Below are 22,684 nucleotides of genomic sequence, written 5' to 3' on the forward strand. Positions count from 1 at the left end.
AGAGCCTGGATTTGCTGGAAGGAATACTGGGCCCTGTAAAACCTTGTACAGCAAGACCCCACATTGAAATATGCATTTCTTAGAAAAAAAAATAAAATGCTGAGGAGAAAAAACAAATAGAAACAAAAACTTAAGTCCATTCCCGTCAGGTTACAGTTATGGCCATTGTATCATGGCACATCATGCTGCTTCTCTGCTCTTCACAGAGAACATGAAAGTAACTGCAGATACTAGTTAAGGGGAATGCTTAAATTTTATGCCCACTCTATTGCCTCTTTTTTTCTCCCTGTGTTAAAGACAAGAACAATGCCCTTCCCCTACCACCAAAAAGACTCCCAACAGCAAAGCCCCAAATACCTGTTTGTTGTTTGGCTTGCAGCGTGATAAGTAAGAGTGCATGCACAAGGCAGAAAAAAGTAGTAGCCTGCCCAAAACAGCTTGAGGCATAACATGTGAGATTTGTAAAGTAACTGGTGTATATGAGATTTGGGCTTCACCCTTGGCTGAAAGGAATTTCTGTGGTGATCCTTTTGCTGCCAGCCAGGTGTTGGGAGAACTGGGATTTTATTTATTTTTACATCTTGGCAGTACAGACTGCTTCAATCATGTTGTAGATTAGTTGATAATAAAGGCAGGAGTAATTTGTGAAATAAGGAACTGCATTTGGATAAAAATGCTTGGGTTTAAGTGCTTGTGGTTTGGACCAACATATCACGTTTGTTTTTTGTGACTCTAGAGCTATGTACCAATCTGTAAACATCACAATGTGTAGTCTTCTTTCTTAGGAAGCTTGCTGTATGCCTTTCAGTACTAGATACAAGATGTTAGCAGGACTTCACGTGAGGAACAGTTAAACAAAAACTTCTATGAATAAGGCACTAGTAAATGTTTGCAGCAAACAACGGTTACAGTCTGTATTCTTTAAGAATAAAGCCGTTCTGTTTAGGAAATTGCCTTTAATATGACAGAGTTACCAATACCAGTTAGAAGGGGGTTAGAGAAAGTGCATCTTTTGGATTTTATGCCTGTGAGGTCTGTGAGAAACTACGGAATGCAAATTCCTGTTAAGGTTAGAAATTTGCTGTGCAATGGTGATATTCAGAAGAACTAAAGCAAGAGGGAACTGGTCCACACTGATCCCTGCTAAACCAATGTGAAATAACTGTAATGGATTTGCTACGGATTTATTTACATTGACAGAAGGAGCTGAAGCCAGAATTGAGGCTGCTGTAGCAAATCTAGTTAAATGGGAATAATGCTAACCTAAAACAAATAATTGGCTGTAACGGTTTTAAAAAAGAATCTGCTTTTTTGTTTGTTTTTTCATTAATTTCCAACTTGCTGAAGTCCAAGGATGCACTTTGTCTTTTGGCTAATGTAACAGAGCAAAGCCTTCTGTACTACTTTGGAGCTGCTGCCATTGTAAATAGCTATTATAATAGCAATCCATACATTATACAAAGTTAAATTTGAGTCTGCTAGTCCGGCTGTAGGATGGCTGACCACTATTTCACTATTTCTCATTAAAATTACTCAGAAAAACCCCGACCATTCCATCATAAAAACAGAATGTACTACTACTTTTAAAAAGTACTTTTACGTATCAGCTTTTTTTTTTTTTTTTTTTTTCCAGGGGGGGAGGAGGGTCATTGAAGCACCAGAATTTGTTCAAGTCAGTAAGAATGCAGTTATTAACTGAGGGCCTCAGTTAATGTATTGTATCAGTTCAGTGAAATTAATTGTAATGATTGTATCAATTCAGTGAAATTACTATATCTGAATTGTTCATTTGCTATACTAAAGAGAAGGTCAGTGGTAACTCCACAGTCTAATCTCATCACTAAATACTGATTTGGAAAAAGACAGATTACCTTTAGCATTTGACAAATTTCTGTTGCACTGAGATTCTTCATTACTTGTACAAAAAGTCATTTTAAAAACACATTCCTAATATCAGATAATACAAGAGGGAAAAATATCATGTTGATTCTTCTTGTATATTATTGCCATCAGGTGCTACAACTAAGAACTCTGAAAAGTGGGGAGGTGTGGGTGTCTTTTTTTTTTTTTAATCTTAGTGAAAACATGGTAGTAAATTTATCTTGAGCTTTAAGATCACCCATCCATTGGGACCATTTCTGTTCTCTCAGAAAATTTATAACTATCTCAAGCAGTTTTTAACCCCCTCGCTCCCTTTTTTTGCATTGACTCCAAAGGCTAAATTCATTTGGTGATGTAACTAGTGGCTAAAATTGATAAGAGTTTCACCAGAAATGAATCTGGATGTATCTTAATTTAATAATAATAATTAAAAAACACCTTAGATTTCGTGCTAGGGAATCTCTATCGGTCTTGCAATACGTATACTAAAGTTATATACAGAAGAAAGAAAATGCAAAATTTTCTCTTTCCAAAGATCTCGTCCTTAAAGTGACTCAGGTAACCTTTTTCTTTTTAGATTTGTTTGTTTGTTTCTTATACAAATGTCAGAATATGTGTTGTCCTGCAGGAGGGAAGTCTAAGAAATTGCGTGGGTTTATCTGAATATTATCAAATGTTCTTCAACATTAGAGCTGTGCAGAATCTTTTCTGTAAACGTTGACAGCTAATTTTTTTTTTCATTCTTTCCAGTAAGATGATATACTTCTGGGAAATTGCAAAAGATGCACAGTGTTTGTTAAAAGTGTGCCTTTTGTAGTCCTAACCAGTTTCATGGTGTGTCTCTATCTCTTGCTGGCAAAGTAGTATTTTGAAGTTGTGCATACATTACCTTTTCCTAATTTCCTAAACTGTGCTTACTTTAAAACAAAATCAGCTTTTTTTTTCATTTTTCAATGAAACTTGTATGTTGAAAGTCAAGGTGGCTTTTTAACTTGGTTTTAAGATTAAAATTATCCATTTGGACATTTTTGATTTTGGTATCTCTTAACCCACTGCTTTCAAAGCGTGCCTTCTGTAATATACAGCCGGGTGAGAGTAGTCTGCATTTGGAAATAGTTGCATGAATTATTAACAAAATAGAGAATGCAGTTTGCTTTCGTGGCTGTATTTCTTCAGCAGAAGCAGGATAGTAATGAAACATTTTCATTAAGAAACTAAGCTAATACAGTTCTGGAAAAGAATCTTTTTAAAGAGCAAATTCACACTTTTACAGAACAGTTGCATCTCAGTGCAACTGAGTTGTGTTTGTAGAGGTGCCTGTTAATACCAACTGAAACTGTGGCCCAAATGAAGGCCTCGTGGTTCAGTTTATGCTGATGTATTTGCCTATGTGGACAACATTTAAAAAAAGCCATTTTGCAATTTTTTTATGTGACAGGAAAGAAAAAATGTGTGAAAATGAATATATTCATCATTTAACAACAATTTTTGCATAATTTTGCTCAACCCTTGACTTTCCCAAAAAGTAGTATTTCATTTTTATTTTTATTCTATACACTTGACAAACTTTTACCTTGGGAAAAATTCGTTCTTGGACTGATTTTTCTTGCAATCTCTAGTTCTCTGCTTTTAATACAGAGATGTGCATTGTTAGATAATACTATAATTAGAAATAACTGTTAACGTTGAAATGAATCCATATTACTTTGAAAATTTATTTATCTGAGAGGTTTTAGGGATTATCATGAATTTGATTAGGCCAACACCAGTCCCTCAAAACCTTCTTATTCTCTTAGGAGATGAACTACCAGTACCATAACTGTAATGTATTTTAAGGCTATTTAGAAAAGATGATACTTTAACTAAATGTTCAAAACTAGAAAAGACTTACACGACTGGATATTTATTTAAAGGGGATGATTTGTATAGGTGAATATTTGCTTATTCTTCTGTCTTTTCTAATAGGGTAAACCTACCATCTACTTGTATGTCAATAATAACTGATCTTGGAATGCCATTTCATAGCTAGGATCTTAGTTCTGTCACAGATTCATTCTAGCCAGGATGGCAATTAGCAAAAATCTGAAAACAGCCTCAATCAAATCTTCTGTTTCTGTTAAGTCCAAATGAGGAATGTTAAAATTAACATGGAAGCAAAAATTGACATTCAGTGTCAGAAGTAACAAATTTGAAAGTCTTAATATAGAGAATATAGTTTAGATATTTTATATAAGTGTGCTTTTTCCTAAAAACACCCCCCAATCAACCTTTTTTTTTTTTTTTTTTTTTTGCTTTTTTAAGTCTTTTGTCTGTAAATATGAAAGAGGGCTACACCCATTGTAATTCTTCATTGTTGTACTAAACAGTAAAATAGTCTTTCTTTCTAATTCACATTGCTCATGGCAGTCTTATTTGATGTTGCTTTATTAAGTTTGTGATTAAAGCAGTTTGGGATTTTTGTTGGTTGTAAACTTTTGGCATAATGTGAATACCAGTCTCTTTCAAAAACAGCCTTGAGTTGCTTTATGATGCTTGTGCTGTTCCCCGCGTCTGCTTGGTTGATAACAAGGCCTGCTCCAGCGTTCTGCGTAAATGCATTTCCTACCCAATCAAAATTACCTACAAGTAAAGGCAGGAATATACAATGAGTGAAAACAAGTTCTTTATTTAAAAGTAATCATTCAAAACTAATTTGCTCTTGCTTTCTGTGTATTGTGTATGTATATACATATAGTGTGTGTATATATATGTATATATACAAAAAGAAACTCCATATACTTTACCCATTAACCTTTTTGGTTCCGAAAATGAAAATTTTTTGGGGCTTTATAAACAAATTAAAGTACATGGATGAATAGTGGTTGCTCCATAATGCTGAACCAAACCACTAGATATTTTAGGTTACCTCTTGACAGATATTTCAGAAAACTGAAACAGGTTTTATTGTTTTACTCTACTGGTTACTACCCACCTTGTCAAAGCATAACGTAATAAATAAGATTTTCAGATGCTGATGGTAGCAAATCAAAGAGGGTAACTGGATTAATGGAAAACAGGTAAACCAAGTGTTTAATTTACATCTTCATATTTCTCCAGAACTCATAACTATATAAGATCTACATTTGTAATATATGCAGTATTTTGGAGAAAAAATGCTGTTAATAGAGCAATCTATCAAAACAGAATGTCTGAACGTTTATAAGACTTGAATGTATTTGAGAAATTTATACCCTTTCTTTGGGAATCACTTAAGCTACTTCAATATGAAAGGTTAAGAATTCTGAAGTTGTCAAAGATGGTAAATTGAAACCTCTTTAAGGGACCTTTTTTACTATGCTTTCAAGTAGAAGGTAAATCAGGTCCTTAACATGTATTTGTATTACTTTTGCACAGCTTTATTTCTTTGTCCTTACATCTGTGTGTGTTTATATACATATATATAGGGAAAAAGCCACCACCACAACAAAAACAGCTAAGAACCCATACTGTGTAGACACTTCATAAGGTAATGAAATTTGATCTGGGTATTAGAATTTAAAATGGAGTAAAAAGATGATTTTGGAGCTTAGGTACTTAAGAGACCAGAGAGGAATAAGGTCAGCTACTTGAAGTGGAAAGAGATTTGGGTAGATTGAGAGGGGTGGGTGCATGCTAAGAGCCCATCAATGTGAGCTTTTCAGAGGATCTTTTGGTCATCTCTCTATGCTACTTGTGATTGTCTTACTCTTCATCTGTGTGCGTTGACTTGCTTCTGTGTTTGCAGGCTTTCTTCGCCCCAACTCCCTCAGAGACTACTGGCTTTAAGCCCTTGCAGTAAGTCAGGGTGAGTAAGCTGGCAACGAAAACATATTTGAATGCCTGTTTTCTCCTTGACTTAGCAAAATCTTGTAACTTACTTTTTAATTTAGTAGCCCTTTTTTGATCCTTCAGCTCAAGCACAGCTCAGTCAGCTTTATGTATGCATATATATGTAAATTTTTATCGTGTGCATTCAGTTAGCATTTGACTGACAGTGAACTCCTGCTAGGTGCCATGAAGAGACTTCATTTAAATGTACCTTAACCCAAAATACCAATTAGACATATCTATCGTTAATAAAAGGAGGGTGTCTGAAATGTCATTATAAGTAACAGCCGTTTGTGGAGTATTTACTAGGTTTATTTACTAATCTGCCATAGGTTTATCAATGACATGGGAAATAGAGAGTCCACCTTTGCTGGATTGCAGAAACCAGTAATATGTTGATCATCATATTTATTCTTACTTCATAAAGTATGTTGTATTTTTCTTTTGAGTTTATTTTTAACTACTGAAAGCAGTAGTCTCAAAAGCATGCTTTTGAGAAACTGATAGATAGGAAAAATAAATTTAAGAATTTTTAAATGACAATTGGTTCAAGGTTCAGGCTTCATCCAGGTTACCAGAGAAATTAGACTGGTATTGTAATTAAAAAATCATATCAGATTCCTCATTCATAAATGGGTATTTTTGAAGGCTTTTTGGCTAACGAATATTCTTGAGATGTGGTTACTTACCAATGTAAGCAGCTCCATCAGTCACCATATATTTGTTACGGTTTAGTTTGGGAAGGGAAGCGTTCTTCTGTTCTTTAAGAAAACATGCATTCTCTTCTTCAAGGTCAAAGAATTTCTGCCATTAAATAGATTGGAGTTTAGGTTAATAAGAACCATTCTATCATGGGCAGAAAAAATATATTCTGCTCTTCTACTCTTTATTGAAAATAAGTTAGTGCTACAGAACAGCTCAGGGTTATAAGGCGAGCATAAATTTTCATAAAGTACTGCACATTGCATTTCATACTAAATTCTCATAGTTTGTGATATTTGGTATACATTGTTAAGTATACAAAGTAAATAGCTACTGCATATTAGAAGCAATACAATGCTGGATAATAAAGGCTACAAAATGAAGAGAAAAAAAAGTTGTATTCTGCATAATGAGAGACAAACTTGTTTAGTTCATTTCCACATTCATCAAGAAGCCCTGGCATTTGAAGTCTGCTTCAGGATACATTCTTCCAGGTAAGACAAGTTGAATTCATACCTTTATCTGGCACATTGGCAAGTTTCCTGTTGAAAACGATGCCAGTCTCAGAAACTTTTCAAAACCCCATAGGCAAAGACCAGATTTAGCAGACAACAAGAGAAAAATGCATTTGTTTTACCCTGAAGTGTGATGCCTGATAGATCTGTTTTGAGGAGCTGTAATGTACTCCTTAACTGGCTCAGTGCCAGACAGGAAGATTTTCCAGCACAATACTAAGTAATGTTTGTTTCATCGAGAAAATTAATAGCTAGACACAGATTCCAAAAACAGAAGTGGAGAATAACATGATGAAGTAGAAATTAAATATTTACTGCATGACTTGGAAACCTTGATTGAGGTTATGGTGTAGAGCCTCAGAACAAATCTAATTCACGATACATTATTGATGAAAGTGGCTGTACACTGCACCTGCTCCGTGTGCCTGAGGAACTCCTATACAAGCGTGTACAGTTGACAGGAACTATGTACTTAGCAAGTTGGAGATGGATCTGAGAACGGCTTGAATTACTGGATAAAGCCAGAAGAAATGTTCATGTTATTCTCTGCACAACAGAACAGGAACTGAGGTAGTTAGCCATAGGGTGTCCTTCAAGGACATTAACTCTTCCTGGTGATTTGGAAGCTGAAGCAACCTGCTGCGTAACTGACTATTACTGTAGGAACTAGTCTAAAAATTGCAAATAGGTAAACTATTCAATGCCAGGAAACAAAACACAATAAGCTCTCTTCCTGGGGTTATGAGATTTAGCAAAAGTTGCGTATTCTGCTGCTGCTGAAAAGAAGAAGAAAAAAAAAAAGCCAAGCACAATCATCATAGAAGCTTAGAGTTGTGATGATGAGAGAGATTCGACAGATGTGCTGAACTGAAAAATCACATGCCAGTTTCCTATTGTATAAGCTTATAAAAGAGAAGATTTCAGCTTCAGGCAGAAAAAAATAGAATGCTGGAAAATGTGTGTTCTCCAGCAACAGCAGATAAGTCATTAAGTAGGGAGCTGCATCTGCCCTCACAAGCAGAGTACACAAATGTAGCTTTGATAGGCAAGTAAACCATCACCAGCAGTAAGTAGTAGCACAGACTAATGTTCTGTACTGTGTATCTTCAGCAGAAATTCTACGATAATAATACCACCACCTTTGGCTAAAGTTTCATTCATCTTTTCCATCCTTATTTTAGGAGTTTAGAACTTCAAAGTTCAGTTGGTGCTTGGGAGCAAAGGTTTCATAGTTAATATACAGCACTTTTTTTTGACTCACAGAACATCTGTATTTTGGTATTTCTGGTTTCCTGAAAACTAGCAAAAGGTTCTGTTTCTTTTCCTATCTTAACCTAGCATGAATATACCTGTACAGTTTTCACTTGGAGGCTCAAGAATGGTTTGTGCCATAGATCCGTATGCCTGGTCCATGGCACTCCTACCTGGGTTCCAGTTTCTTGATGTTGCTGTACTCCAGTTAGGCTTCATTGAGAAGCATCCACCTGCCTCTGGTCAGCACTGTAAGCAACAGAGCTGGACCACTTCTAAAACACCTTTGGGAGTTAGACTCTGCTTTCGTGCATGGAAGATGTGCTTCAAATGCCAAGTACACAAAACGTGAGTACTAAAATGAAGGTCCCAAGAGACACGCCAATGAGCACTTCACCTTGACTTTACCCTTTATGACTGAAGTTTAAATTACATGGTCCCATTTGGTTCAGTGCAGGGAGCAGGACAGAGATCCCTAAAGGAGCAGCAATTTGGTATGCAGTTTAACTCCTTGGTATTAGGCTGGGTGCTTGCTGCATTTACTATGTCCCTAAACAAAGCTTCTTCATAAATTCTCAACTCATCTTTTTTTCAGAATATGTGTATTGAATTTACAGTCTCAAAGCAGTGTCAGTTTAGTCCAGTAACTCTTAATGCTAACATAAACCAGACTGGACATGTACAGCAAGGCATGCCACTGGGAACAAAAGCTAGAGGGAAGAAAGAAGTTATTAAATATGCTTTCTAGGACTCAGCTATGTTATCCCCAAGAAAACTTGTGAGTGGGAGGGTGTGATCTCAGTCAGAACATTATTAAGGCACTGGGACAGGCTAGCAATTTAAGTTTTCAATCAGAATTTGTAACTTGAATTTCTCTTACAATTGGAAAATTCTTGTGTATAAACATATATAATATGTGCCTGCACATGACAGTATTTTCTGTGCATGCCAGTATGCACACATTATTACACTTTGATCCTGGCTAGAACAGATGAATACAAAGGAAATTAATATGTTTTTTTAAAGTGCTCATTTGTCATGTTCTGTGAGGTAAATATGTGCTGTGATGAAGCCTGTGGTGCAGTTTCAGCCAAAATTGAGTAGTTACCAGCAAAGTCTGAGCCTTAGGCTATTAATTATACCAAACCCATCTTTAATCAGTTCTTACCTAAGGCAGTGACTTGACCAGCATGCAGAACTTGTGAGGTACAGCACAGAGGCAACTGAGTTGCGTTGTACCTTTAAAATTAGATTTAAATCTGCTATGATTTTTTTTTTCCTGGAAATCATTGTATTTCTATGTTAACTACAATGATTCTGGCTAGAATATCTCTGCCTAGAAATTGTTCTTTTCCTTCTATCATTCAGTTCTTTACAAGAAAATTCTGTACTAAAAATTTTACCTGTTTTAAGGAAATGGAAATAGATATGACTATGTACAGCATTAGGTGCCTTTTAAATAAAAATAATTTTAACACATAAAATTTCAATGAATATGGAACAAGTAAGTTAATTGAAAGTGAAGTAGCTTAAGCATTGTCATATGTTGTTTTTGTCTTAAAAACACAATGTTGCTTCTCACTTTAAGAAACTTGTAATAACTGTATTTTAAAGCAAAAATCTATTTCTAGATATATACATATATATACCACAGTGTAACACAACACTTCTCCTGCAATTGTTGTCAATTAAAAACAACAAGAAAAAAAAATAAAAATTTAGGGGATTGCTTAAGACAGTTATCTGAAAGAAATAAAAATTGTTTCAAGATGACTGACTAGCAGTATGCCTTAATTTCAAAAAAATTAATTGTATCAAATTTAAAGTAGTACTTACCATACGTACCATATACACTGTTCTCTGATACACATGTAACACTAGCTATTTCTCACCTTTCTGATTGCATGCCTTATGCAAACACATAATAGTTCTAGATTTTGTAATCCTGAATTTGCAATCTCAATTTAAGATAAAATATTATTTTTTCATATACTTTACTTAAGTAAAGGAAAAATAGATACTTATGCAGATGAACAGTAAGGTTACACAAATCCAGACTAAAACACGTTTATGCTGTCACATTTACTCTTATCAGCCAGCATAAACAAGACATACGGCTACAGTTCACTCTGCTAGCTTTGCCATGAAAGACCAGATGTAGTGTTTTATGCAAGCTGTCCCCCACACAGACTGCCTTTTGGCATCATTCTATTTTTCTGTCTTAATTTCAATGTCTGTTACTACTAGAAATAATTTTAGTTCACTATATTACAGTCCCTATGTTATTTAATGAAATTTAAAGGCTTTGGTACAAACAGAGAATACTTTCCAGTTGTGAAGTTTTCTTGGTATTTTTGTGGGGTGTACAGGAGAGTATCTTAAGATTTCAAACCAATATGGATTATACTTACAACTTTCAAACTACAGCTTGGAACTTCAGTGCAAATAGCTTTGAGAGATGAAACAAAGTTAAAAGTAAGGGGATCTGTGTCTCTTGAGAAACTTATGAGAAGTCGAACTTTAATACTTCGTAAAACTAAAGCTTCTCTTATCTTCCCATCTAAATATGGCCAGTATCTGTGGAGAAAGAACACAGTATGTTCATATAACTTTTTTTTTTTTTAAAGGGTTTTTATCCAGTCAAGCCTAGAAGACATCACAGAGAACTATATACATTTATTTAATTAAATTAGAATTTATTTTTCTGTCCAAGAAATGCTGTTCTCACTGAACAGATCAGCCAGCATCCCTTTTTGTAGCATTCTGCGCTGCCACTGCGGGGACAGTGAGGCTGTGGACAACTGAGCTGAGCTGTGTTCACCCACCCATAGCTAGGAAGGTTGCTCCTGCATCACTGCTTCTATTGAGAGCAGTGGAGGGAGAACCAGCAGAAGGAGCTACAGCTAGAGGGTGCTGCTTACCTAACCCAGACAGAAGGATTTTCTGTTGCTTACACAAGTAAGGGAACAGGGACGCTGAATCCTCCTCTGACTGCTGTTCTCTCTTTGCCGGTGTACCATACAGGCAGAAGACTGGAATGTCTTCTGTTAATTTCCTGCTTTGAAAAGGAGAGCTGTGCATGGTGCCTGCATCTGTTAGCAGCAGCAGGAGATAGGTTGCTTAAGGAGGATGCTACCTTTTCCTGATCAAGATGGGAGAAATTATTCAACAAGTGGGATACTGGCCTCCATAGTGCTCATCTCCCAACTGTTGGGTTGCCTGTTCTTGCTATTTCAATCCTTGCATTCCTGACTCTTGGTGAGACTAGGTCAGGACAGGGAGAATTAGATAAATGAAAACACACTTTTTCTTTATTCCAGTAGTGTCAGGGCATTCAGCCTAATGAAATCTGAGCTCTTCAATGCCAGACAACGTGGGAGCTGACAAGTTAGGGAAGCTGTGGCAGTGCCTCAAACACAAAGCCATGCTGCTAGGGAAAATGTTAAAAGAATTTACGCAGGTGACTTCCTTGGAGCTCTCTAATCCAATGGATTTCTGAATTGTTTAGGCATGAGAAAGAAAAAGGGAGGAATGTGGCAGGAGGTAATATAAGCTGCAACACTGCAGCAGTACTAGATGTGAGGAGCCTTTCCAGCATGAAGGAGAAACGAGAGGGCTGGATGGTGTGAAACAGGTTCCTACAGCACTACCCCAGATTCTGTCAGTGTGACAGAGGCTGTACATAATGAGCTGATCTGAAAACCCCTCTTCTGGATTTGAAATAGCTTACACTTGATATCAGTCAAATCATTAAAAAAAAAAAAGAAAGAACAAAACATACCTTCATGCAAAACTGGAAAAAAGCACATAACCACGTTTAGTTTGGCCTCGTGTTCAATTAAAGTGCACGGATGGAACAGCAAACTTACGTAGCTGTTCAGTTCATAGCAAGCGTTACCAATAGAAAGAGGGACCACTGAATACTTGCCTTCTAAGTTGGATGGTTTTAGAACACTGGTGGCTTCAGTTTTGGGTCATGACTGCTTTTTAGTGGTCCATATAAACTGTGTGTTTAAAAGTTACTTAGTTTTGTTTGGTTTTAACATTTCTCTTCAAACTACAGTGTAACTTAAAATGTAATCTGTGCTGAATTCAAAAATAGCTTACATATAGTTCAGTAAGGCTATGACATCTCCCATGTTTTAGATGAGAACTCACAGCATGTTTCTCCTCTCTTACATGCACACCCACTTTGTATTGGATAGGTATATGGTATTCATAAACTAGCAGTAGCTGTGTTATCAAGGTAGTGAATACAATAGCATAAGAAATGGGATTAATGTGTAAGCAAGTTCTTGGACTCCTGGGTCTCTTGCAGGTGGTCAGCCTAAACAAGTTCTGATCTCCTTCGATAGGCAGATCCAAAGCTTAGGGCCCAGAACTGGAAATGTCTTCTTAGGTCCCAATTCTGCTCCTATTTAAGTCAATGGCAGAACTCTCACTGATTTCAATAAGAGCAGAATTGGGCCCAAAGAAATTGGTCCACAATGGTAACTAATCTCCTCTGGGTTCATTTGCTCCAGCAGTTCGTAATGGCATTATGACAGTGTGCTAGCCTGGACATGGACACTCACCGTTTAGCATTTGTGTCGATGACGATCGGCAGGTAGTCCATGACAGCTATGTACACGAACTGTTTCGCATCATCGATAACATTGTATATAGCTTCAATATCCAGGACTCTGTCCTTTGGGCAGAAGAGTTTAGGTGAATTCTGTGAAGGCAAAAATTCAAATACTGCATTTAAAATATGGGGATAGATTTTTTTCCTCCTTCCCCCCCTCATACCTCCTACGATAGCAGGTACTATTCTGAATTTTAGTAGAGAATATTAAATATATCTTTACCTGTTCTGCTGGAGTACTCAAACATACAAAGACTTATTTTTCAAGGCTTAGTTTTGCCTTGAAAACTTTATCATTTAGATATAACTGGTTAAAACACAGACAGCACAAGCGTGAAAACAGCGCAGAAACTCTCATTGAAGTTTTCACATTTCAGAGAATTTTGTTGCAAAGAGTTCCAGGACTGGTTACTGTCAGATGGTCCTGTTTATAGTACCACACAGTCACCATTTGCTCAGTCACTGTTGCAGGGAGATGCTGCAGTTTTGCAAGAAACTTACCTTTAAAATCTAGCTTCAGGTATGGAGTAACTCTGTACCTGGCACTGCACCTAGGGCAGCAGGGCAGCCAGGCAAAATCTTCCAGGATCACCTGTCTGCAGCAGAGAGGCCAGGGAGCTCCTGCTCTCCTGCCCGAGCAGAGAGAAGAGGTGGAGCTGCTGCCACACTGCTTGCAGCTCCTGAGAGCAGAGGCTACTAAAGGTTGGTCGCAGAGCGCAGGCAGGGGCCAGCTACAGCCTGCTGCTGCTGTACCTCCTCACCTTTGTTACCTGCAAGGTTGGCATTCAGACATCTAGATGACTATGTTTTCTTTAGGAGGGGTTGACTTTTTTTTTCTTTCTATACAATACCTGTCACCTTAGTGCCTTAAGCCTTGATTGGTGTTAAAGATTTACTACAGATAAAGAAGTTAGTAAAATATGAGAAAATTAACAGTAGCAAGATTTCAAGACCAATATTCTGGATGCATTCCTGAACACTAAGAAAAACAACCCAAACCTCCTATGGTTTATCAGCTGGTCTGGAAGATGATTTTGTTGCTAAGCAACATCACAGCCACGATTCCTGACTCTTAAGAAAAAAAGTTCAATGACTTAATGTTGTCCTTGTTGTTTTACACAGCACAAAGATGGAAAGCAAAATACATAAAATACATTTTTCAAAGAATAAATTTGGACTCACGAAGAAGTGTAAAGTGATTTTGTTAAACATACTTGATATCTAGTATCTGAAACAAAGAGGCTATTGCATGATTCTTACGCTCAATATTTTCTTGAATAGAAATTTTAAGCTACAGCCAGAACAGCTAAAGAACAAAATTGTTAACTCATTCTCATTTTCAGATGCATTCACTACGAAGACCAGAAAGCCAAAGACATTTAGAAGAAAAACATTGGTTCTGCCTGTAACTCTTGTGATTCATTTCCATTCGTTAGCATTCCACTAGTTTGCTTGTGGTATGGGCAACCCGCTCTGGTCATTTTAGTACTTTCTTGGTATTAGCTGGGCAGTACTTGATGTGCTGATGAACACCTGCCTGGCACATCTCTAACATAAGGAGGAAGTGAGAATGTGTTTCCTAACGGTGCATATTTGATGGTCACTGTCTCCCTCCATACAGGCACAAGGCCTTTAACAATCCCAAAGCACATCATGTTGGCGATACACAGTGTGATAAATAAGATCCTTGGTTGGCAAGATCTCTAAATTCCTTCCTTGTCCTCATGCAGTAGCTATAGGGAGCTAATTCAGACCAGGCTGTTCAAGTAGGTTCAGTAGTAGGTAGGCGCTCCTCACTGTGAGCAGTTTTTTCCTATGGCATCAGAACAGTATATGTCAGAACAACGTATGTGGAAGTCATTTAGTTACATTAAAACCCATTTTGCAGCCTCTTCATACAGAAGAAAAATTACTTTTTTTCTTATGATAGATATCCTAGTAACTAAACTGGCTGTGACTACGTTGTCAGGTAACTCCTGGTATTGGACTTAGCTGATCTGAGCTTCTGAGTAGAATAACTCCTTCCTTTTGTTTTCTGAATAGGATTTCAAGACAAGAGGCCTTTGTCTCCCACAGAAAAGGAGAACACATCAGAGGGAAGAAGTGCACATTCTGCCAACTGCATGCAGAAGAGCAATTTCTGTAAGTCTGTGTTCACTTGTCTTTGTCTAGGATTCCATGTCCCTTAAAGTTGGCCTTGCCCAGCTTTCACTACTGTGCACCCTTGCAGGAATGGCTTTCAGAAGGATTTCTCCATTTCTTACAGATTGCTTAGAAAGGAGTAGGAGTTCACACGCTAGTTCCAGTAATGGCAACTACTTCAGGTGGAATTAATTTCAGAGCTCCTCAGCTATCAGTTAAAAAGGCAGTTTTCTAATTTAACCTAGTCTAGGGACTAGCTTAATCTTAAGCTAATGGAGACTAGCTTAATTAAGACTCTCCGAAATCAGTGGAAGTACATGTATCTTCATAAGACTATTAATTTCTGTCTGTCTCGGGCACTTCCAGATTTTCAGTCATTTCATTTTGGAATAGCTCTTTGTCTCTTGAATGACTTTAGGAGTGTTAAAATCCTGGACTCCTGACTTTTTCATGTTTCTCTCCCACCAGGTGAAGTTGCCCTGCCCCATTTGACTGTCTGCACCACCATCTTGTGCTAGTAGCTCACACAGCTTGTGTGCTACGTACCTTGTGTTGTTTTAGACTTACCTGGCAATGAAATGGTGGGGGTTTCCCCTTGTTTTATGCAGAATGGTAAGTAACTGTTTTCATCTTCAGTATATTCCTGATTTTGAAGTTTTTAACTCACGTTATCTCCAAAATGAAAGATACTCTATCTTCCATTATCTCTATCAGCCTGTGTACTTTTTTCCAGTTTTGCTACATCACTTCTGAGATGGATGACTGTTCCATTTCTTCCCATTAAAAATACACACTGTGCTTCCACAGGGACTGCTACTTGAATTTTAGAAGTTTCAAAATACCATTTAAAAATAAAAGTAGATAATGTTCTACAGAAGCATGAATGCTCTGAAGGGAACAGTCAAGAGGACCAATACTTAGAAATAACACAGATAAAAATCCAAGTTCTGATATCAAGATTATTATATATAATTTTAGATATCTGATTTACAATTTATTTACTCCAAGTCATTCACCTTATATCCGCTAGTGTAAATAAATCAGCTAATTTGAAAGGCCTCCATATCATTTTCTGAATGCTAGAGGAAAAGCAACATTTACAGAGAAGGAAAAAGAATAATGCACATGTTCTTCAGCAGTTTTCAGTCCTGTCAAATTTAACGTCACAGAAATCAGAATGAAAAAAATAAACTGTGATTTGTTTGTTCTGTACCATAAAAAAAAGTAACACTTTTTAAAAAGCTTTCAACTACTGAAGTAACCACTTCTCCAGACAGCAGAATAATGCATAGGTGGCAACCACAGTGGTCTTTTCTCTGTAGCTGAATTTCCAGTCACTTGCATGAGTCTCATTGTTAATAGCTGCTTCTGGCTAAGTACATGACAGTAATGTGCATCTTTTTCAGTTAGGGCCAATTGAGAGAAATGCTTAAGTACAGGCATAATCTACACCACATGTTCCTATTAATGATAATTTCCATCAGTAGACCTGTTAATTTCTAATGGGTTTATATGCCTTTCTGAACACATTTTTTTTTTTTTTTTTTTTTTTTTTTAAACAAAGCAAAGGTACTCAAGTGTAGAAGTAAAACTCCTTTTCTCCAGCTTATGTCAGAGAGAACACAACAATGTAATGGACTTCGTGCGGGGAACTGAAAATCTGTATCAGTGAAGAGACATTAGAGTTTTTTCATACATGCTACTGAGACCTATCTAACCCAGTCCCACCACTCTGTTTTTTAATAGAAGAGACTGTTAGGAGAGTAAGCAGATGTTATATTTCTGGTCTTCCAAAAGTCTGATGAGATAAATAAGATTCTTCCCTTCCCACCCTCCCCGCAATTCATTTCAGAACTTACCGACACAAAAGCTTCTGATTTAGTCTCATTCAGCTGCAGTGTCAGTTTATTCTGAGTATCGTACACTCCATATAGTCTCTTAGACCAACTTGGAGGTATTTTATTCTTGTATTTTAATGAACTGTACAGGGCAAATATCCTTTGTAAATCCAGGACGAGGCAGCTGCAGTTGTATACGATGACGCCAAGTTCCTTCATCTGTGAAATTAAAGGTTCATATTATTAGTGGTATTTTGGCTGAGGGTTCTGTAGAAATAGGCAGTAAGAACATCAACAGTTTCTGAAGGGTACCTTGTACTCAGCAGTATTACTGTCAACAACAGGAACATCCATAACAACACTTTTTTCAAAGACAAAGGCATAAGCTAAATTTTCAAAGTCAAAAGCAGGCAAAAGCTGTAACAGGGCTTGTATGCGCAGTGTGTGTCGCAGCCTCACGCCCTGACAGAACACAACACACCTGGCAGATGGACACAACTCCAGAGTGATACCCGTTTATCACAGGCACCATTTTTTCTGTATGTGTTGCTCAAACTTACTGCTTTTGGCTGTGGTGTTTTTTATTTTTAATTTATTTCTTGTTTACGGGAAAAGCATCCTCTCTGCTAGGTGACAGTTTCTTACTTCAGAAACAATTTATCTTCTCTGACTTGCGGAAAATCTGAAAGCAATGAACTTATTTCTTGGCTGAAGAAGAAATATGATGCTTCAGTTTCCAATACAAGGATGAAAAACAGGTTTTTAATACTCTGAGTAGCTAAATTGATTGTGCTATTATACGCAGCATGATCCAGTATACAGTACAACCAGTTAGCACACAAAAGGGTTTGATTCTCAGCTCCACCATTGGAACGGTATCTCACTAAGGTTCATCAGATTTCTGCTTGTCAGTTCCTTCACATGTGAAAACAGGGACAGTGAAGCACTTCAAAAACAGTACCCTTCTCACATGTAGAAGCATGAGGAAAACCAGCCCAAATAAATACAGATACCATGGTACAATTAAATGCCTTAAACTTAACAGCCTTCCTGCTCCATTTACCTGAAGGCATGTCTCCTGATTATCCTAAGTCTTGTCAGAGATCTCATTAACTACACATGCCCAGTACTTCTGGTGTTGATAGAATTTCACTTATAAGTGTATTTTCTGGATTCTGTAATCAAAGTGTTAACACACTCACACCCTCTCTCCCTTCTGTTGCTTTATAACATCTCAGGAAAGCACTGTTACAGCCACATATGCTGTTGACCTCTCATTATCTGCATTTCACACTAGTTTAACCATCTCCAAAAATCAAGGAGACAACCTGCATGTACCTGTTGAAAAGCAGTATGTAGGATAAATATTTAATGGACCCATGCTGCTTTTCTGCAAGCAGACTTTCTTGGTAGCGTGTCTTAGAAGTCTCTCTTGCATGATGAACAAAATAAGGAGGCTATGAACTCGCCAGCATGTTCATCCATTTAGCAGCACCAAAATTTCCTCATTGGTTTCATTCCCTCAGATGAGTTCTCCACAATCACATGGGGGTAGTTTCTGGTAGGGACGTGTCTTTCTGTAAAGCCTGTGTGAACTCTGAACCCATGCTGTTGTCTCAGAGCTTGTTCCTGCACAGCTCTCCCTGACTACAGATGAGAAATGCTCTGTATGAGTGGGTAGAGGAAGGGAAGTGAAGGATAGAGTTGAACCTTTGCTCTTTTTCTGTACTCTTTTTCAACAAATCCAAATAATCTGATGTGAAAGAAACGTGATGGGTGGCAGGTACTTCATGTCCCTGGATTGAAAATACTGCATACATAAGAACATACAACTCATAGCAATCTCATTCCCAAATACTTACTGAATAGTCTTGTGTCCCCTCCCACCCTCCCCTCCCCCAGAACATTACCTAATAATCTTACTGCCTAAGTATTAATATTTCCACTAACTTCTTTAATTTAATTTAGAAAAAATACAAAATTCCTGTATTAGCCTGCACAACCTGCAATTTCTGGGTAGCTGGAAAACAGACTACTTACTGCACTGCAGCCTTCCTTTTATGAGTAAGCTGGTAAATTTATTTTGATGATAAATATAATTTATTCCATGCTGTGCCCAGCATCCTAGTCAAACAGGCTATTGGGAATAAAAGTCAAAGATGTTATTGGGAATAACATCTTTGACTTTTTTCTCCTGGGTGCTGGTATCTCTGGGGACACTCCTGTATTCAGCTTAAGGCCATCCTGGTCCTCCACACGCTGTTTGTCTCCAAACATTTTTAACTATATGTTACCTGCGTTTTCACTGTGTATCGCCAATACTCCTCTCTTAATTGCCAGGCACGCCACTGCAAAGGACTTACTAATAGTATTCTGTTACATGTATCTGCATAATGTGGTTTAATTGGCTCTTCATGGCCGTTACTTGATTCTGACATAATTATGTGGTTACAGTTTTCCTTTCATTTATCAGTCCCATTATTACTAGCCCACTTTATCCCTTCCACTAAAAGTAAAGATAAAACAATGTCCTAACAATGCACCAGAAGCTGCCAGCCTTGCATCCATGTGCGCAGCTCTCCTGAGAGGAGAGCTTTCAGTGTCCTCCCTGTCAGTGCACTAGGGGATTGCCCTTCCACCTTAGCGCTTCTCCCCGTGGGGAGGTAAGGAGGAAGCCCAGCAGTGTATTTCAGTGCAGTTTGGCAGGCCACCCCGCAGCCTGGTGCAGCTCCAGCATAGCCAGGCACTGCCAGCGGCCCCTGGGCAGGCCCGGCTGCAGCAGCTGCTGGGCACCCTGGTGCAGGCTCCGCCCTCCCCACCCAAATTGCAGGCTGGAGCGATGCCAGTTTGAGATGCGTTTACAGCATGCCCTGAACCCTGGCTTCCCACCATGGGGCATCTCACGGTTGGCTTCCGTGGAGGCAAGCGCTGGTGAGAGCTTTCCCTGGCTCTGAAGCTGTGAGGAGAGCTCTCCCCCACGTGGGTGGTCCGTGGTACAGACTGGGCTCCTCCTTTCCCTCTCCAGGAAAACAGCTGCTCTTTCCACACAGCTGCCTGCTTTTATGGACTCAAGTTCAAATTTGCCAGAACTTGGGAAATAGATTGAAAGTTATCAGAAGAGGGTAGACAGCGACTCAGATGTGTACTGTGCAGAGCTCATTTCCTTAGGAAAACAGGTTAGATGGCAGTCTGTTGGCTCGTTACAGTCTGGTTCAAGTGCCAGTCACCTTACAGCACAAAATAAGAACAGAACAAACAATGCACATTTGTATGCGTCAAAACTTCAGCCTCCTCCTCCCTCGTGGAACAACCCTAAGTCAGTTTGGAAACCAAAAAAATGTGCTGCTTCAGGAGCGTCTTCCACACCAAGCCTATTTTTACTCCCATACTCTGAGGTGAGGAGAGACTGCTCTTTTTCCAATTAATCACAGAGCCTATCATCCTGGAGGCACTTCAGAGAGTGGGCTGCAAGGATGTGGTGGTGACAGATTTAGTACAAAGGGGTATGTCATCTAGATAAGGGAAGATATTTTCTCTTCAGTTTGAGAGCTGGTGTTATTACGAACTATTATTTTTTTCCAAACAGTCTCAGAGGAGAAGAAGAATTTTTTCTTCTTATATTGAAAGAATCAAAATCTTTGTGTCGGTCCCTGACTGAATTCCAGTGACTGAAACCTGTAGCTAAGCATCATCAGAGATACATTCTATGGTAAAATCCTCCAGGGAAAGAGCTCATAAAGCAAGGGAAGTATTTCTTCATCTTGAGTTTTAAAAGCAACTTACCCAGTAATGAAAGCATCAGTGAAAAATTAAAGTGAAGAAGGTCTCAAGAAATTAAAACCTTAATTAGTCTAAGGAAGATAATTCTGAAATGAAAATACTCGCAAATTTGATTGCCTCAAAATGGAACTGAAATACAGGGATGTGAAAGTCACAAAGTTGCTTGTGAGTGACATTTTCAGAGTATGTGTTGGGATCTGAGGACTGGAGTGGTTTCCTGGATAGGGAATTTTGAGTCCTCTCTTTCCCTTTTTGTTAAGATCCCCGAGTGCTCTTCTCCAAGAATGAAAAACACTGGAGCAGGTTGCTCCTCATTCTTTCCCATGCCATTTCCATGTGTGCAGAGCAGCTATTAGAGACTACCAAACCAGCATTTGTCTTTCTTGCCAGTAAGTGCTTTCTTAAACTACCAGGAGTGAATGGTCAGAAGGACTCAAGAATTAGAGTGGCTTACACCCACCATACAATGATGCTCTACCTACAGAAACCAGTTACGCTACAAAAAATAATAAATACGGCCTAGCTAGGAAAATGATTTTTATCACAAGAGGATGAATGCCTTACTGGACTGGACAAAAAGATTTCGCTAACAGAAATTTCTACTTATTCTTTCCTCTTTTACATTTGTAGGTGTCACATACAAAATGAGAAAAGCAAGGGGATAGAATCTAAAGCAATACAGGTGTGGACCCATCACGCTAAGTTCCATAAACTGAGAAACAGTAAGACTTTGCAAATAAATTTGGATCATGGGTCAGGGTGGCACATTATGTCCTTAGCCTGCACTGCACAGACCAGACAGTGTGTTCTATATTTACCTTGGGATACACTCTAGGAAACAACCCCACTGTGTAGGCAAGGTACTATCTGACCTACATAAGAGTGGCACAATCTGGTTCACAGCTTGCAATATCTGTGTTGTGGTAAATGTAGCAGGAGGCTTCAGAAAATTCCTTATTCTAAACTCCTAGATTATTCTAATTCTTTCTTCTAAAAATGTTTTTAATGATTGCTGTCTCTCAAGCCTGATCATGAAAACACTGTGCAGCTCTCCTGAGGCATTAACTGTCATTTGCCCAAAAGCTCTGTCAACCTCCAGGTGCCAGGCATCCATTGCCTGTGTTAGAGAAACTACACTAGATTAAACTACAGGTAGTCTACTGAACACTAAATTTACTCAGTAGACCTTTTATATATAGGACTGTGTGTGCATTTGCCACCTGTCTGCCATTTGCCTATGTTTGAAAATGTATTTCATTATCCTTTTAGACCTGTGGGGTTTTTAATGACCAATTTCCAAACGAACGACTGAGCAAAACCAGAATCACAACACTGTAGGCTAACAGAGTAACAAAAAGCATGCAGTACTGATATATCAATTACTAAGGTTTGAAAAGACCTAAGAGTTTCTATAGCTTCTAAACAAAAATAATAGACAATGCATTAATTACCACCTTAGAGCAGGCCACATACATTTTCAGGGGTACACTCACTATCTTTTTGTAAAATATGCTATAAACATGTGGTTAGCCTGTGCTCCAAACACACGATTCCTTTTTGCTTAGTGTTACCAGCATCACCTGTCCCCTACCGCAAACCTTCCTCTTGTTTTCATCTGGTAGCAGTTAATGCTGAGCAAATCTTTTCAGATCATACCTAGCATCATCTTAAGGCTGCCTTCTACATGGCTGTTTGGCACCTCCTGCCAAAATCTGCTGTTGGTACATGGCCAGACACAGGCGACACCGGCACGGGAACCTTGGCGGTGGTGCCGGAGGGGGGAGGGTGCTGAGAGGGGAGCGACCATCACCAAGGGAGAGAGAGGCAAGGAGATTTGAGAAAGGTAAAAGCATTTTGTGTGTAGTAGCGTTTGACGGGACTGTTGTAGCAGACTTGGCTGTAACAGGATTACAGGAGCCGTGCTCATCACAAATTCATTAGGTGTAACAGACCCCACTCGGGTAGCTGCCACCGTGATGTATGACAAAAACGCAACCCGCCTCTGAAGAGGCTGTGAAGGCTGCAGCACAGCCTGCCTCTCTCACAGAACAGATGCAGGTATTGGAGCCCACCAGAATAGCAAAGCACGTACCTCAGCTAACACT

At 38.4% G+C, this 22,684-nt stretch overlaps 1 protein-coding gene across 2 annotated transcripts in view; it reads right to left on the bottom strand.

Annotated features, from left to right (window-relative positions):
- Positions 1-4,264: 4,264 nt before the first annotated feature.
- The window catches only part of PLD5 (phospholipase D family member 5), a gene marked incomplete at both ends in the record, with an annotated part of 170,899 nt that continues 152,479 nt past the window's right edge, over positions 4,265-22,684 (bottom strand). For both annotated transcript variants that reach the window (XM_084284035.1, XM_084284036.1), the window contains 5 exons: positions 4,265-4,500; positions 6,417-6,531; positions 10,607-10,772; positions 12,770-12,909; positions 16,821-17,018. In XM_084284035.1, coding sequence (XP_084140161.1) covers positions 4,265-4,500; positions 6,417-6,531; positions 10,607-10,772; positions 12,770-12,909; positions 16,821-17,018 — 855 coding nt within the window. The remainder of the gene's footprint in view (positions 4,501-6,416; positions 6,532-10,606; positions 10,773-12,769; positions 12,910-16,820; positions 17,019-22,684) is intronic.

Source organism: Netta rufina (genome assembly GCF_964035555.1).
Source record: "Netta rufina genome assembly, chromosome: 3".
NCBI lineage: Eukaryota > Metazoa > Chordata > Aves > Anseriformes > Anatidae > Netta > Netta rufina.